The following is a 19,295-nucleotide window of genomic DNA, read 5'->3' as shown; positions in this document are numbered from 1 at the left end:
TCTATTTGTTTGGTTGCTGTTGCTTTGCTGTCTGATAATATGACCAGGTTAAAGCTAGGTTTGATATTTCTCTTTTGTCCCAGCATATTCTTTGTCATGTTCGTTTCCAGAGTCCTTGAGTTTTAAGTTCTTTTTCCCTTTCTCTCAGTACTTTGTCCGGGACCTGGTTGAATAATAGTAGGGATAGTCTGTCATCTTGGCACACTCCAGTTTTGATCACGAATGGATCAGAGATTTCACCCATGAATTGTACCCCTTATTCTCACATTATGATGGTTGACCTTTCCATTTAAATGGAATGTTGCCTTGTCACTAAACACAAAGTGTGGAAGAAAACTGTCATCCTCCATCTGGCCAAGAATGATATTACAGAACTCCACATGTTGTTGCTTGTGTCATGCTTACGTAGAGTTAGCAGTAGCTAAATTTTGTATGGTTTCATGTGTAAACATCAATGCACCCGCCAGATGTACATCGGGCACATGTTGAGCTTCACGGCGAATGGATTTCTGTGGACACCTTGTGAAACTATGGCAGATGCCGTCAACATCTGTTTCTTGGAATTGTTCATGTCAGTGTCTAATGTTCTGTGCTGTGGAAGGATCCACGCCATACCTAGTACAAAAGTCACACTGAACAGTTATTACTGACCCTCACTGGGCAAAACGTGGAACACAAACACTTTCTCTTGTTCCTAAACCATTTTTAATAGAACTGAAGTGGGTACACACTGCTGCTAGCTAGCGGGAACCATGTAAAACTCTAGAGGTTGCTCTTTCCAACAGTACATTGTTCACATGCATATTTCGAATAATATAATAGTTATGATTTTTTTACAATCGGATGCTTCTTTTCGTATTCTGTAATTATGCATATACTCTTGAACCCTGCTACAATCTTATGTTGATAACATGAGAAAGTATATGTTTTATATCTTACATCTTAAAATGGCTAGATTGTTAACCAAAACTAGTAATCCATCCAAATAAAGATGATTTAATGTACTATTTTATCTTAATTGGTTTTCAAACCCCAATGTAAATAAATAAAAATATGAACGTTATATTAATCAGTTTTAAGCTAGTGTTTATTTAAGCACATAACTTTTAAAGAATTTGTGTTACACAGGAATACTTCCAGTTCGTGAGCCCTGTTGACAGGCCGTCTATGCTTGGATGCATTATGAAGCTATTTTTTACAAACTAAATTAATCAAATAACCTTACATTGCCCAAAATTTCTGGTACCTGTGTGTCTGTATTTCTATGTTACATTCCCACACTGTAAGCTTTTAAACAAAATGCGATGAGAATTGGTCTACTGTATTAATTTTTCTGTGTAGGAGCACTGAGTGCAATAACATTTATTTCTGCTTTCATTAATGAGAGATGTCTCCTCAAGAGTCCTTATTTCAAAAGCTAGCACTCCTTTGCCACATTTGTTGAGTAGCACACCATACAATGGGAAACAGTTCCTTTCGTAACTACTAATGTTTAACAACTTAACATTTATAAATTTTGCGCAGAGGCTTTTCAGATTCAAATTAGTCTATTTCTTTGTTTATGCATGACTAGTAGGTCATACCATAGAAGCAAAGTTGTTGCAATGACATTGCGGAAATGCAGAAACTGAAACATGAGGAAGAATTTTTTTAATGAAGGAACTCTCTTCATTTCTGTAGATGTTATTAGCATCTTCTAAGAGAACAACACACACATTTTGTGTGGGATCAGAGTATTCTTTGTTAACACTCATGGTGACACTGTCAAAATTTGCTCCATGTTTTACAATGCTAGAAATATGAAACAATGTGATTAACATGGTTTGTCAATAATTCTGATATGTTACGTGCATGATTGCCACAAAAAAAAATCTACTTTCTTTTATAGCCATTTGTCGACTGCTGAAAAGCTGCTCATAGTGCATTTATCACATGCCTTTGAAAAACTAATATGACACAGCTCTTGAAGACATTGATATCACTGTGTGAATTTGAGATGTTGTTCAAAGATTCCTGGTGATTAAAACTACCGTCTTTTTGACAATATACATTTTGTAGAGTGAATCATCATGTTCATTTTGTTTACACCACATTTTTGATTATGATCTTCTTTTGATAGAGAGACACGTATTTTCTTTACAAAAAATGTGACCTTATACTTCAGAGCAGTAATATATTTTATTTATATTTTTTATGCTTACTTTGGAACATTTCTAATGGGACCAACGTTAACAGTTGCTACACTAAATATCTTTTATCATTTTTGTGTCACATATCATGCAGTTGTACGCACTTTTGGATTCATTTTTACTGGTGCAGTTTTCACTTAACACTTTCCCTTGGAATGCTATCTTTTCTCAGTGGTATATTTCACTGTGCTATTTCTGAAAGTAATTGATTTAGTATGAAATTAAACAATTCTGCAATTACTTGTATCATTCAGAATGTAAGACATGTAGGTTGTGGACTAATTAATCAAAATGCTAACTCTACATCAGCAGCATGCAAATGAATATCCAATGCATTATAGTGTGTCCTGAGTTATTGAACTAGTACTTTGTTGTCTTTGTATTGTTCACTGCAGAGTCTGTTGTTGTTATCACCTTTAATCTGAATAGTGATTTCATGCAGCTCTCCATGCTGCTGTACCCTGTGCATCTCATCATAATCTCCAAAAAACTACCGCAGTCTATATCCATTTGAACTTGCCTACTGCATTCATATTTTAGTCTCCCTCCACAATTTTTACCCCCAACACTACCATCCTATACTAAATTTGTGACTCCTTAACGTCTCAAAATGTCTCGTATCAATTGACCCCCCCCTTTTTTTTAAGTGAAGTTGTGCTCCAAATTTCTTTTCTTCCCAGTTCTATTCAGTACCTCCTCATTAGTTAAATGATCTACCGATCTCTTAATCTTCAGCATTCATCTGTAGCACCACATTTCAAAAGCATCCCTTCTCTTCTTCTCTGAACTACTTCTCATCCACATTTCACTTCCATACAAGGCCATACGCCAGACCTGTAGAAAAGACTTCCTGATAAAATTTATATTTGATGTAAATAATTTTCACTTCTATTCAGAAACTACTTTTTGGCCATTGACGGTCTACATTTTGTATCCTCTCTACTTCTGCAATTAGTTATTTTACTGCCTAAATAGCAAATCTTGTCTGTCACTTTTAATGCCTTATTGTCTAATGAAATTCCCTCAGCATTGCCTGATTTAATTCAGTTACATTCCATACTATTATTGTGTTTCTGTTGATAATCATCTTATATCCTTCTTTCAAGACACTGTCCATTCCGTTCAACTACTCTTCCAAGTCCGTTGCACTTCTGACGTGATTACGAGGTCTTGGGTAAAGCACAAAGTTTTTATTTCTTCCCCCTGAATTTTAATTCCTTCTCCAAAATTTTCTTTGGTTTCCTTTAATGCTTGCTTAGTGTATGGATTGAATGACATTGGGGATAGAATGCACCCTGGATTCTCTCTCTTCTCAACTGCTGCTTCCCTTCAATTCATAGCCACTGTCTGATTCCTGTCTAGTTCTAAATAACCTTTTGCTACTTGTATTTTACCCTTGCTATGATCAGAATTTCAAAGAGTGTATTCCAGTCAACATTGTCAAAAGCTTTCTCTGAGTCTACAAATGCTATGACCATAGGTTTGTCATTCTTACAAGTCTTAGAATCAGCATTGCCTTGCGTGTTCCTACAGTCAACTGGAAATCAAACTGAGCTTCCCAGAGTTTGGCTCTACCAATTTTTCCATTCTTCTGTAAATAATATGAGTCAATATTTTTAAGCTGATAGTTCGGTAATATTCACACCTGTCAGCAACTGCTTTCTTTAGAACTGGAATTATTACATTCTTCTTGAAGTCTGAGGGCCTTCCCAGTAGCATATCTTGGATGGCTCTCCGAAGGATATCAGCACTCCTGAGGGAGTGTTGTCTACTGCAGGACTCTTGTTTTGACTTAGGTCTTTCAGTGCATAATATTACCTTCATGTTCATTTTCCTTGTATAGCCCCTCTATATACTCATGTCAGCTGTCTCTTCTTTGCTACACCCTGCTTTTCCAACGAGCATTTGATATTCATACAGCTGCTACTCTTTTCTACAGAGGCCTCATTTATAGCTGATACAGCTTTCATCTGGTTATACATACCATTGTAGTGTTGCATTTGTCCTGTAGCCCAAGGGTGGGCAATTGTTTTGACTCGGGTCCACACTGTGGAAGTGGAGTTTAGCAGAGGGCCACTCTTTCTAAAATGATTGCATTCATTAGTTAACATTTAATTTCAGGAAAGGTATAAATTTTACCATAAATCAACAAATATAAATAAAATAGTGGCTGTTTTAACCCTTCCCTCTGGTGCTGTGATTGTTGCATCGTGCACTGTGGACGAGCGCCAGGCCGTGCCCGCTGTACGGCGCATTTTTCGCACTGCCCGCGGCGCTAGTCTGTCCTGCTTTCACACTCAGTGTTATCACAATTATTGGACTTCGTACTATATATTTATTTGGGAAAGTATTTATACAAATAACACATGTTTTTGATATTGTGTGTTGCGTCAGTGCGCAAATCCAAGTCGGGGGATGTCAATGGAACAGCTGGAGTAGCACGTTTACCTGATGAAGAAGCAGCTGCAATAGGTGTTTCATGTTCATAGTCAGATTCGATGATGATTTGCTTTCATCTTCAGTCACTACCCACCATGAGAGAAAAAGCTTCCTCCACAGTATATCGCTTATATGCCATGTCGCTTCTAGTGGAAACTAACTGAGGTTAACAAAATGTCATTTCAGATTAGAAACAATGCGGGAAATGAGCATTGCAACTCATGTGAAACCAACACTTTGAAACTGACTGCAACTGCCATCTAGTAACACTGTTCTTAACTACAGACTTTGAACAAAGCCCCTAGATGGTGCATAGGTCAAATTTCCACACAAGTCGAGCCTAGTGAAGTGGATAAACATGATTTGAGGTGGAGCAGTCCACCAACTGGGCAGCATGGGCTGCACGTGACATTTGCAGTTGTCCACAGGCTGAGCAGCACATTTGCTCCTGACTTCTATAGAAGTTCACCGTATCGAAAGGGTTAATCAGTTTATTTATCATGCTAATTTAATATCATCTATAGCTGCAAGCAGATTTAATCTTAGAAACAATTTAATGAGGCAAATGTATCCTATTACTGTTTTCTACATTTTATTTTATTTTATATTTAAATCATCAGTGAGATTGCTTGTTGAGATCTCCATCACAGCTTGCGAGTTACTGTCTGTCAAAGGCCACCTGGGAGCCTACATTTGCTCTTCTTCTTGTTGTTCTTTAAGCAAGAAAAACTTGCTTCACAAGTATATGTAAATCTAGATGTAGGAAACATCTTTCCAGCAAATTTCTTCATACATAGCATTTTTTTAGCATAATATTAAAAGTCACATAATGCCACAGTATTAAATATGTCTTTCACAGTGTGATCTGACTGCATGCCAATAATTAAATGGAAAATGCCTTTATAATAACTCCCATAAGCTAGTATGCCAAGTGTTAACTTTGTTTGTGTGATTAGTCTCTACAGTGCACATGTGTATTGACATGGCCGTCCAAGTGGAAGTCCTCAGTTGCACATGAGAAGGAAATCTGGTTCAAGGGTGATCTTGCTGATTGTCTTGGCAGGTCACGCAGAAACCCTTAGTGGGCTGCACGTGGCCTACATGCCACCAGTTGCCCTCCCCTGCTCTAGTCATTTCTGCTTACCCATTTGAACTTTGTCAGTCCTATTTTTTAGACATTTGTATTACTTTTCACGTGCTTCGTTAGCTGCATTTCTATATTAATCCTTTCGTCAATAAAATTAAACGTCTCCTATGATATTCAAGGATTTCTACTTCACCTTGACGTTTTACCTGTTGCACCCTCTGCTGCCTTCACTATTGCATCTCTCAATCATTTTCCATTGAATTCCTTTCCCCTATTCTAGTCAATTGTTGCCTAGTGGTCTCTTTGAAACTCTCAACAACCTCTGGTTCTTGTTGCTTATCCAGGTTCCATCTACTTAATTTTCTACCGTTTTGTAATTTAATCAGTTTTAATCTACAGTTCATAACCAATAAACTATGGCCAGAGTCCACACATGCCTCTGTGAATGTCATACATTTTGAAATCTGGTTCTGGAATTGCTTTAAACACTTATCTTCCCTCCTTTCTTTCAAATCTCTGTCTTACCATTATATAATTGATCTGAAACCTTCCAGTGACTCCAGAGTCTGCAGTGTCTATTCAGTTAATAATGTGCACTCTAGAGAGGATACAGTGTTTGATTGAAGTATATATTTTCACAGCTTGTGTGTAATATGGACATAGTGGTTCAATAATATTGAGATCATTATTGTGCTAGAAAGAGGTGGTGAAGAATTTTATCATGTTCTTCAAACCACAATTGAAAAGCTGCAAGTGTTACATGCAAATGCAGCATCTTCGTTCAAGAACAGTATTTGTACAATTTTATATACATTTTTCTTTATATGTTTCCTCATAACTGCCAATAATTAATTGCTTAAAAGTAAAGTTTAGATCAACAGAATACTGTAATATTTTGGCCACATTGTTAGCAACCAGTATCCATGCATTTTAGTGGCAGTTAACTAGTCCAGTTCATAAGTATCCAGATTTATTTACCTGTGCACAGTAATTTATCCTTAGATCATTGGATTTTAGTAAAATATTTAAAAAATAACAGTATGTAGCTTTAGTAGAACCAGTCTTTTTTCCCCATTAAACTCTGTTGTCAAAGTTTTTGAGGCAATACTCTCAAGTGTATAAGGAAAAAAATATCCTTCAGTCTGGCTACTGTACCCATCCTGTATATCAGATAACATTAGTAGAAGCTCCTGGTAACACTTGTCGACAGTCTGGTTTCAGTGTGACATTGTTCCCCGTTTTACATAAGATACTTAAAACCACTTGCATACCAGTGATTTAAATAAACTGTGTATGATACAACACTGTATATAAAACCAGTATGATATAAAAATACTGTTGCAGTGAATGGTCATTCAAAACTACCAACTTGATGAAAAACCTTTCCAGTAATAAACGGTCTTTATTGTTTCATCAGTTCCCCATAGCTGATACTGCAAGGGAATAAAAATAGAATTTATCATCTCATTGACAATGAGTCCCCAAGAGACAGAGCACAAGCTAAGTTGGAGGAGGATTGAGGTGAATAGACATTATCCATGGCCTGCTTAAGGTATTTGCCTGAAGTGATTTAGTGAAACAATGGAGAATCCAAATCATGATGGCTGGACAGGTATTTCAATCACTCCTGTCAGATAAAGTGCCAATGTTCCTCTGTGATCATTAATAATAATAATAATAAGAAGAAGAAGAAGAAGAAGAAGAAGACAACTTGAAAACAACTTCATCTTTTTTAGTACAGGGCCATTGCCTTCCACCTGCAGTTTCGATTGCTGTATCATTTATTACATAAACAGGTGAACCCACACATCATCCACAGTAATGAAATGGCTTACAAAAATACTCTGATTCTTTCTAAATATCCCATTTTATTCTCATGTATACTTTTGGTCAGCATTCAACAATGGCCTCATAGTGACTTCTTCATATAAAATGTTCCATATAGTTTCTCCTGATATGCTTATTGTATCAGCTGTCATACAGCAAGATTGGCCAGACTGTGTGTGTGTGTGTGTGTGTGTGTGTGTGTGTGTGTGTGTGTGTGTGCACGCTGAAGACATATAATTTTTATTAGGCACAAACTGTCAGCAAAAGGACAGACACAGACAATTTCACAGATTTTTATGCACCCGTCTTGCCACAGAATCATGACTTATTTAGTTTCAGAGTCATAAAAAAAAGCCTTTCACACACATATGTGGCTCAAATATTTTATCATGACGCAACCTCTTTCAGAAGACATGGAGAAACTTCCCAAGGAAAACAACATAGAACTTCTGGGCAGTTTTAATGTAAAAGAATTTGTCTTTTAAACAGTGATTACTTTGCAGATCAGTCAGTTCCATCTGCACATGTACAGGGACACTTTCTACTGAAATGGCAAATGGTTTCAAGAAAAGATGAAACATTGGCAGTGCCTTCAAAATGTTTACAAAATTATTGTCATAATTATTTCAAGGCCACACTCATTTCTTCAAACCTCATGTTATCTTTGACACCAGTGAACTTGCAGAAATGTGTGGTATTTTATGCCAGAATTTGGCCCTTCCACATTGTTTCTTTTTAACTGCATCCTTATCAAACCAGAAGTAAATGGTTTCTCATCTTGTACTACATTACTGTGGACAGCGTTCAGCCAAGTCCTCTTAAAATATGAGGTCTGCAATAAATACCGGACATTCTAATTTTCATTCGTAAATTCAATAGTAGTGGATTTTAAATCAAATAATCATTCCAGGCATGTCCCTTGCAGTAACCAGTGTTCTTTGCAGTCATATTTAAAATCTCCGTACTCTTTATTTAATTCCATCGAAAGCTGTTACAATTGACAGTGGAGTAATGTATGCAACTTCAGAAAATTATCTATTCATACCACCAATTGCATCACATGCTCAATGGCTTGCAAATTTAGCACAAAGTGTTGCTCGATGTACAGAATAATGAATTTCATCTGTCGCTCATTGTAATTTTTTACTCTGTCGTCGTCTTTGTATTGCATAATAGACGTTGAGTGAGCATTCATATCTTTTCTCCTGTCATTACCATTTATTTTAAAGGCTTGTGATGATAGATTGCTAGACTCCCTCTTTTTGTGCAAACAGCTACTGGACCTGTGAACTTCTTTTATACTATGAACAAATAGAGAAGGGTAAACAGTGCTAACACTGTGACTATGCCAAACTACAGAAAGTCATGCTGACCTAAAAATGGCTCACCGCAATGCTAAACGAAAAGTTGTGCTGTACCACTTACTTCCAAGAGGTATGGAGCAAAGCTGAGACAAGCTGAGATGTGCCGTTTGGCACGCTGTGGCTAATTCTGTCACACAGCTTTAATCACTGACTGTCCAATTCCAGTTTGTGCACTTTCTCAAGAGTTTTCATCGTAGTTGTGGTTTTAGAATTTTCTCCATATATCATCTTCAAGGGAAGTATGGGCAAGTTGAATTTAGTTGTCAATTTCTTAATCATTGAAGATGATTGACCAGGATCATAACAAATCCTCACCAACTTCATGGTGACACTTGAGTTATTGTGCAACATATACCAGCATAAGAAAAACCAAATTCAATTATTTTAGATGTGGTGCATGGTTTGAACACTGGACCTGTGTTCTGGAGGAGCTGAGTTTAAATCCTCATCCAGGTATCCAGATTGTTTTCATTAGTACTCTTAATTGATTAAGGCAAATGCTGGGATGGTACGTTTGGAAAGGCTGCAGCTGGTTATTTCTCTGTCCTTGCCAATTTGATCTTATTTCTTCCCAAGTTCCAAATGTGACTGAAATGGGAGATGAACGTAACATATGGTACAATAATAATCACTGTCTGCCATTCACTTTGATTTGCAGATTGTACATATAATGTAGAAATGTTCTGTTCTGATTACTCCATTTTGACTGTTAACATTTCTTTTATGGTTCTATAAAAAGTTATTTTCATATTTCTTATAGGTACTGGCCAAAGCTTCCAAAATCATTCCAGTTATGATAATGGGAAAGATTGTTTCCCGTGCAAAATATGAATATTATGAGTATGTCACAGCATTCTTGATATCACTAGGCATGACTTTCTTCCTATTAGGAAGTTCAGATGATAAAGGTATATGTTCCATCATTCTTAGTTTATATTTAACATGCTGATTTTTAGAAATACAGTTAAAAGTTATTTATTTTTGATGATTTTTTATTTTTGATGATTGGTGGTAGTTTTCCTGAATTTGCACTTTGTAGCACCAGCTTTTGTGTATATTTTTTTGTCTTAAAAATTGCATTTACTGGGATGAACAGGTTTTGTTATAATTCCCTTCAGATTTTTGGCTGACATAAATGAAAGAAAAGAGATTCTTAGTGCTCCCATTTTATTTCCAGTTTTTATTTGACGTGTAGCTAACCAGTTTTTATTCCTGTGAATTCACTGTCCTACTCCCTCTCCAGCTGCTCATCACATTTTTTACCAATTCTTTTCTTGAGAGATTTGGAGCAGGGTGGGTAGAAGTTGCTTGAAAAGACTTTATTATGGGAACTCCAAAAATTGTTTATCACCTGAACTTTGAGTGTTAAATTTGTTTAATGACTGTACCATATAATGCTCCAATATACTGAAACCAGAAAAGCAAACAAAATTATGGTCTTGCGCTTTTATCCCATGACTACAATATCATTGAGTCACAATTGGAATCAGTCAACTCATTCAAATGCTTGTGTGTAAAAATTTGTAGGGATACAAAATGGAACAATCACATAGCTTCAGATATAGGTAAAGCAGCATGCAAACTTTGGTTCAGTGGTAGGATACTGGGGAAAAGTACAAAGGAAATTTCTTACAGCACACTTGTGTGACACAGTCTAGAATATTGCTCAAGTACATGGGACCCATACCAAATAGAGCTAACAGGGGATACTGAATGTATACAAAGAAGTGCAAATGGTCACATGTTTGTTTGACATTCAGGAGAGTGTCACTGAAATGCTGAAAAACCTGAACTGGCATATGCTTGAGGAAGATAAATGCCAACTATCACACAAAAGCCAGCCTACATAGTTTGATGAACTAGCTTTAAGTGATGAATCTATGAAAATACTATTTCCCCCTACATATCAATCCAATAAGGACAGCAAACACAAGATTGGACTAATTATCATGTACGCAGAGGCATTTAAGCAATCATTCTTCCTGCACTCCATATGCTAGTGGAACAGAAAAGAAGAAGCCCTAATAAGTGGTACAATGGGAAGTATCTTCTGCCATGCACTTCACATTTGTTTTGCATAATGTAGACATAGACGTAGATGATTATTCCTGCTTATGTGTGGGACATGTAGCTACTCCTGATTGGGAGCACATCATTCAGCAAAGGGATTGGTGAGTATAACTTTCCTGAAATACGTATTCATGATGAACCTGAAGCCTGTGTTGTAGGATTCACATTTAGGGGCTTGTCTTCCACAACAATTAAGAAATGATCTCATCTTGTAATATCTCATATGCCAACTGAATTCTGTGGAGATAAAAATCCAAAGAATTGTCACTGGAATTAGCATACATTCAAATGAAAGGTTACTAAAATCTTCTTTGAGTAATTGTCACTGTTTGAATGTGAGTCCACAGTCGTAAAATTACACTTTATTGTATTTTCCACTTGACTTACTGTCTTACTAATAACTGACTGTCATATGATGCCTTTTTTCCTCTTACTACAGTAATAATGAATGGTTAGGTGTACTCCAAGCTGACAGACATGGTATTACTCTTGGTATGTAAGACATGGTATTAGCCTCGGTATGTACCAGGATACCTCAGCTGGTCCCCCAATAGGTTTGGCCAGCTAGTGCTGATTCAGCCTGTGTTACAGCTCAGTCTTAACAGTTTTACCCATATACCCTGAAAGTTTGTCATTGTGTGTGAGAGAATTTTAAAATTTACCATATTTTCCCGAGTATAAAACAACCTTCTTTTTTCCAAGAATCTTCTTGAGAAAAATTTATTTTTAACATATTCTGACTAATCAAAATTACAAACTGTTTTATTGACATAAACTATCTGCCTAAGAAGTTGACATAATACCTATCCTAAATTTAAGCCATTTATTGATTTCCACATTTTGACAATACAAGGTGAAATAAAATAAATGAAAAGGGATGGTTTACATTAATTTTCAGGCCACTTTCTTTTCCCTATTTTTTGCTTACTGACCCTGTCATCTGTAGTATCACTATCTTTCATCATCATCATCATCATCACCCTTATAGCACAGCTGGGAAGTTTATTTCTTCATTGTCACAAGTATTGGCTATTTCTTCTGAATGTGTTGTGATTTCTGAGGTTGTGCTTACCATGGGACTTGTGAGCACAGCTGGTTTCATCTGAGTACATATTGGATTTCATTTCTGTACTGGTTTGAGAAAGTTACAGTGTCTCTTGTTTGCAAATATATCATCTGTTCGGCACTCTCTCATAAAGCCAGCAGCTAACTCCTCACCTCTCTTGTTGTATCTTATGTCACAGTTGGCATTGACAGCACTTCAGCATGAAACATATAAGTATGCTACTGGCCCCCATGGAGACTTTCAACACCTCTTGCTGAAACAAATACTCTTGTTGAGCATTTGTCCAGTTCTAAAGCCAGTTCCACTCTGACTACAAATGGATTCAGGTAAACTGCAGTGTAAAGATGACAGATGTTCCTAAGAAGCCAAAGATGCAATATAGATTCTCATGGTTGGCCAACATGACGTAATTTGCCACCCACTCTTTACTCCGCTTCCTGCACTCAAGTTCTCAGCCAAGTTGGTCTCACTGTTGTCCCTCCAAGCCTTTCATAGTGCTGTACTTGAGCAACTGTGAAACATGAACTGCAATATCTTCCAGGGTGCACATCATATATAAAACTGCAACTAATATATAAATAAAAAATCACAATCACACTCCCTCCAGTTAACAAAACGTGTGCTCATGCCACCATTTACTGATGTCTATTGGTACCATCTCCAATACGGGTCTTGCCACTGTCATTTATTTTTGTAACAACAATTACAGTCAGTTTAATAAGATTAATTTTTTTGTTAGACATTTCATTCTTGATAAATTTTTGTTGTTGTTTAAACTGAATGTCAGCATGATGTTCTAAAGCTGGCAACATTTTTACCTGGTATTCTAATTTGTGAACAGTGACCAAATTTCTCATTTGCAACCCTTGTTATAAATCATTACAATCTCTCATAACCAAATAAAATACTGATCTAGGCTCAGAATCATGTAATGTTTTTTGAAGGTCAACATTTTCGCTTTTGAATGTTACCTTTACTTCAGCAGTAGCATAATGTTTGTACATGGTGTCTGTACATGTATGAGAACTTTTGTTGCAAACATGTTCAAATACAGTAAGAATTTGTAAAATGATGGAATGTGGTGCTATTTCCTCCAATCTTTCATAAAATTGTCAAATTTTAAGCTGAGCCATTGATTGTTGTAGTGGCTTGTTCATACTTTCTCGCGTATCCCTTGCACTAGCACCAAATGAGTCAGATTTCACAACCGAGCGAGGTGGTGCAATGGTTAGACACTGGACTCACATTCAGGAGAACGACGGTTCAATCCCGCATCTGGCCATCCTGATTTAGGTTTTCTGTGATTTCCCTAAATCGCTCCAGGGAAATGTCGGGATGGTTCCTTTCAAAGGGCACAGCCGACTTCCTTCCCTATCCTTCCCTAATCCGAATAGACCAATTGCCTCGCTGTCTGGTCTCCTTCCCCAAACAACCCAACCCAACCCTCAGATTTCACGTGATTGATTGAGCAACGTCAATAATGTGTCAAGTGCTTCAGAGCATTGGGAAATATTGAGGTTGTTTGAAGGTGAGTATCATTTGCGCAACCCTGCCCTTCCAAATAGATCTTCATGTGACCTCAATAGCCAAAGCTTCATCTGTAAATGTAAGACAACCCCTATATGCATTGTTAAACAATGTAAAAATGTTAATCTCAGCAGCAATAGTTTAATCTGCAAACATAGGATGACACTGTCTCTTTCAAGTGACAAACTGGGGGGATAAAATCTAGTCTTATAATCACATAGATATGGTACCTGTATCTTTCCATCAGCCAGAGAAATGCCAAACCACTAAATGAACAAACATACCAAATTTCACACAGGTGGTAACACAAAAAGAACATTATTATTATTATTATTATCATTATCATCATCATCAGTAGTAGCAGCAGCATCAGCAGCAGTATCATTATTGTTCTTATAATGGAATGTCTGTAATCTCCAACTAAGTTTTACTCTGCTCTTATCTTGTGTGTATATTTTCTTCTTTTATGTAACATTTTATTTTAGTGGAAACACATTTTTGCAGATGTCTCCACATTTTATTACATTTTTTCACCAGGTCTTTTCACTTTCTCTCTAGTTTCTGTTTTGTTTATAGAAAACCTTTCACATGCTTGAGCTTATTCAGCAGTGTATTTCAAAAGCTATCCTCACAAAAGTATTTCAGTCCCTCACTCTTCAATCTTTTACATTCACTGCTTACAATAATAGCAATGTACTAACTCCACATTGAACTTCTATGAACTTCTCTTCCATATTACATTAGATCCCCATCTGGCACTCAGTTCAATAGGAAGTTTCATGTCAGTGCATGCCCCACTGCAGAGTGAAAATTCATTCTGGAAATGCTGTCCCAGGTTGTAGCTATGCCATGTGTCCTCAATATTCTTTTTTCCCCGTAATGTTAGTCCTGCGAGCTACCGAGGAGAACTTCTGTGAAGTTTTGAAGGTAGGAGATGAGGTACTGACGGAAGTAAAGTTATGAGGACGAGTTGTGAGTGATGCTCAGGTTACTTAGTCAGTAGAGCACTTGTCTGTGAAAGGCAAAGGTCCCAGGTTTGAGTTGTGGTCCAGCACACCGTTTTAATCTGCCAGGAAGTTTCATATCAGTGCACACACTACTGCAGAGAGAAAATTCATTCTGGAAACATGAGATCAGTTACAGATAATTTTTTCTGTTTTCAGAAAATTTGCATCTGTCCTGTAAATCATCAGACAAGGTGGCACGGTAGTTAAGAATTGTATTCAGGAAGAGCACTGTTCAAATCCCTCTCTAGTCACCCCAAGATAGATTTTTCTGTTGCCACTTCAACCAAATACGGCTGTTGTTGAAACAAGCCAATTTGAGCTAGTGCTCAATCTCTGATGAATTAAACAGTACACTGAATTTTCTCTGTTTCTTGTAACTGTCTTAAGAATAATGTGAATGTCCATTTTCTTCGCCCACTTACAAGTTATCATCATCTTGAACTGCCTCTGCTCTCTGTATTTTTTATGCAGACCGTTACCCATATTCCCACTTCTCTAACCATACTTCTGTTAAAATATGGAATCACAATATAACATTGTCCTTTAAAATTACCCAGGCAATTTTAATATGTTTGTTAAAAATTCATGTAACAGCAATCTTGAAGTATCGTATCTATTTTTCTCTTTATATGGCTGACTGCAGCCAACACACAGAGAGATTATTTTAACTGATTACAAAAAGTCAAAAATGTATTCAAATCATTGAATAAGTCAGTGGTGCCCTTGAATCTCCATTTATTTAGGTCACAGTGTTATCTAGTGACGCACAAAAATTTTCACTTAGCAAATTCACATGAAACATGTGAACAGTAATTACCAGCTTCAATACCCATTTTTTATTGAAAATGTCAAACGCTTACCAATCTATTCACATGCAAAATTTTACAGATAGAAGGTTATTCAGAAGTAATCTTCATTCAGAAAAGATGGTGTAAAGTTATGTTGATGTGGGCTTGATTTTTTATTATGTAATACTTTTAGAGTTGCCATTTATTATCTGTTGATTAAATCTTGTCCTATTTGATCAGAACTGATTCTGCAACTACTAGATGGTGCAGTAGCTTGCAGCTGCCATCATTTTGCATGAGAGACCACTCCAAATGCCAATTAAGTATGGAACAGATAACATTCATACCTTCTGAGAACTTTCCTTGCATGCATGTCTTAAATTGTTTAATTTATATGAAAGTGATGATATTTTGTTGTCTAACATTGTTCTCTGAATTCTGATCGCAACTTGTGCAGTGGCCCGTAAATAAAATTACCAACATGTCAGACAAGTCATCCAGCTGTAGGTACTTAATGCCACCCCTGTGAAGCTGGAGCGGCTTGATAAAGACTCTCCAGTATAATTTTACCCATCTTTGTGGCCCATTCTTAGCAGTCTCTTACTCGAAACTTTCATAACTCTATATAAGCTTTCTTATCTGTCAAATGCTCCTCCACATTATCCATTGTTGGTAGTATAGTGCTTTGTAATGTTGGCCTTTCTCATGTCCTTTGTGCTGACTTTTCTCATATTGTCACTATATGTCTCTCCCATTCTCTTTGTTTATTCTACTTTCATACAGATTTTGTCATAGAGGTGGACCATCTAAAATAAATATCTTGACACAATGGTACTGAATACATTTGTCCTTGTTCTATATCATTTCACTCAGTTCTTCTTTTCTCATAATCAGTAGATTTCATCTAGCAGTAAATAAATGTCTAAAATACCTCTATGTTGAACCATAACCAATTCCTCTATTAAAACAAAGAAGGAAGGAAGATTTAGTGTCAAGGTCATTAGACATATCACAGTCTCAGAGCGGGGGAGAATGGGGAGGAATTTGGCCTTGCCCTTTTCAGTGGAACCATGCCAGCATTCATCTTTATCATTTTAGAGAAACCACAGTAAACCTATATCTGGATTGTGGGATGGATTTGTACTCCCATCCTCTCAAAAATGAGGCCAGGACCTTAACCATTGTGCTATTTTGTTTGACATCTTCTTTTCTGACTGGTAAAGGCAACTGTAAAATCAAAATTTGAATTACTTCTTCATTTGTTACCAGGTCCTACAAATAGGAATTTTTTCCTCAATTTCATTTTTTATATTCCATTAATAAACAGTTGATAGGTTAATGTGGTACTGAATTTCATGTAGTTGACTTCACTACCCATTGTTTTGTTGACAACCAGTACTGCAGTTGAAAAAATGTGTCTACTTTTTGGTAATTTTTACAGTATTATTATGCAGCCTTGATGCCCAAGAATTTGCTTTTTTCTGCAGGTATCCACCACCCAAGCCACTTTCCATTTTTTCCCCCATAAACTCAAGAATGCACTGCAGAACTGTTTTATGAATGCTACAGAGTGATATTACGCAGTTGCTTGAACTGCTGAAACTTTTGTACACTAAGATAACTTGTAGCTGCATTCTCGGTTGACAAAATAATGTGTCCCTGTTTGTATTCCTCAGTAATGACTTGCATTTATTTTAATAAACCCTTCCACACATCTTACATTCTGTGGATACTGCTCTGCCATTACTCTTACCGCAGATATCTTTCCTCTTAATGTGTCTCCTACAGCCTTGCACTTCTTTTTCATGGCATTTTCAAAAGACTTTCACATATATTTATTCTGTTTGATGTCCTGTTCTCACTCTATGGTTCTAAGATTTCTCCATAAAAGTGTATTACTTCTGAGATGACAGTCAAATGCCACCTTCTGAAGACTTTGGTTCTGTTCCTCCAATTGTTAAGTTCAGGTTACAATGCCCATGAGTCCCTGAAGTCCTTGCTAATTCATTCTGGACAGACTTTATTTTGAACCTCTTCTTGTTGATACTGCAATTATTCCAACTCATTACTTAATCCTTTTTCAGTTTTATGGCTTCTGTTCTTCTTGATGCAGTGTTCAGTGCTGAATCTGAAAAACTTGAGTTGCCAGTACACAATTCTTTCCCTGAAAAAGTGAGATAGTAGGCACTCTTCCAACCAGATAGATGTTTATACACAGATGTGGTAGACATATATCAGCATGTAGTATGTGAAACATTTAACCTTATCATGAAATGACTCCATTAGGTATGCCTAGAGACTGTAAAGGAACATTATTGTAACTCAACTTTGAGTGGGACATAACCCCAAAAAATCTGTAACTTCCTATTTTGATAATTAGATCCCTCATGTGTAGTGCTTGTGGCATTGTATTTTAATAAGGAGTGTCAGATATACAGGGAAGAGAAGACCTCTTTGATTTCCCAGTCATTTTAAATGAAGGTAAGGTAAGTGTTTGATTTCTCCTTATATTATCGAAAGAGAAAAAGAAAAAGGGGTGGGGGGACTTAGTACTACATCCCTTTTCATTTATTGATCACATATGAAGCTCTGTTGGAGTTTCATTGTACAGTCATTGGTGCTTGTACTTTTTTCTTCTTTCTGTATTTTATGTATAAACTGCTATTAAATATTTAATTTGTGTTGTATATTTAACACTCTGTAAAGCCTCTCCTACGAGTGATACTGTATTTAGTGTAAAGAGCATATAATGATGGGAAGGGGTGAAAAGTTAGAGGATATAGTAGTAGTAGTAGTAGTAGTAGTACTAGTAGTAATAATAGTAGTAATAATAATAATAACAATAATAGCTCCATAACTTTTTGTCACTGACATTTTGTGTAAGTTATTTCTTATGTATACTACCAACAATGTGTTGTTCTTTTCTGTGCAGGTACAACAGTTACTACATTTTCTGGAATTATACTGTTAGCTTCATATATGATCTTTGATAGCTTTACGTCAAACTGGCAAGGCTCTTTATTTGCTCAGTATAATATGAGTTCAGTACAGATGATGTGTGGTGTAAATCTCTTCTCCTGCATCTTCACTGGTGTATCACTTTTTCAGCAGGGTGGATTTATCAGATCTGTCAATTTTATGGCACAGGTAAGGAACATTTAATGTACGATATTCTGTTTAATAATTAACATGTACACTGCTAGCCACTGAACTTTCAGCATCCTAAGAGCAGCATGCAGCAATTGTCAAAATGGCATAAAGTGCACTAACACATTTGGATGTGCAAATGATTATCATTTCAATGAAACTGGACAAAGTAGATAAGAGTAAACACATCTGTATTCTGTATATAAGAGAAAGACTTCACAAAATGTTTCTCATGCTGAAGTTGTCTGCAACTCGTGGTCTAGTGGCTAGCATTGCTACCTCTGGATCACGGGGTCCCAGTTTCAATTCCTGGCTGGGTTGGGAATTTTCTCTGACCAGGGACTGGTTGTTCGTGTTATCATAATTTCGTCGTCATGATCATTCATGACAGTGACTAGATTGGACTGTGTGTGGAAAAAAAAAGAGAGAGAGAGAGAAAAAAAAGGAAAAGGAAAAAAAGGGACTTTGTAAAAAATTGGGACTGATGACCGTGCAGCTGAGCATTCCACCAAACAATCATCATCATCATCATCATGCTGAAATTGTGGCTAAATGTTGAGGAAGATGGTGCTATGCCTCACGTAAGAAGGAGACACAGTTACTAGTTCACATCGCAATTTGACAACAGCACACTCGTGACCTATCAAGACAACAGTTTATGACTATACAATATTGCTGCCCGTGTGTTTTGGTATCCTGTGGCCATAAGGTGAATATGGATCAGTGTTTTGAGGAAGATTATACTTGGCACCATTCGGGATCTCAATTGGCACCAGATGACTAT

The 19,295-nt window shown here is 36.7% G+C and overlaps 1 protein-coding gene across 3 annotated transcripts in view; it reads left to right on the top strand.

Annotated features, from left to right (window-relative positions):
• The window catches only part of LOC126298471 (adenosine 3'-phospho 5'-phosphosulfate transporter 1), a 91,450-nt gene that overhangs the window by 23,972 nt on the left and 48,183 nt on the right, over positions 1–19,295 (top strand). For all 3 annotated transcript variants that reach the window (XM_049989803.1, XM_049989804.1, XM_049989805.1), the window contains 2 exons: positions 9,667–9,814; positions 18,297–18,511. In XM_049989803.1, the coding sequence (XP_049845760.1) occupies positions 9,667–9,814; positions 18,297–18,511 (363 nt within the window). The remainder of the gene's footprint in view (positions 1–9,666; positions 9,815–18,296; positions 18,512–19,295) is intronic.

This window comes from Schistocerca gregaria, chromosome X, assembly GCF_023897955.1.
Source record: "Schistocerca gregaria isolate iqSchGreg1 chromosome X, iqSchGreg1.2, whole genome shotgun sequence".
NCBI classification, from domain to species: Eukaryota; Metazoa; Arthropoda; class Insecta; order Orthoptera; family Acrididae; genus Schistocerca; species Schistocerca gregaria.
The sequence above is the reverse complement of the archived record's forward strand: the minus strand, read 5'-3'. Positions and strand labels throughout refer to the sequence as shown.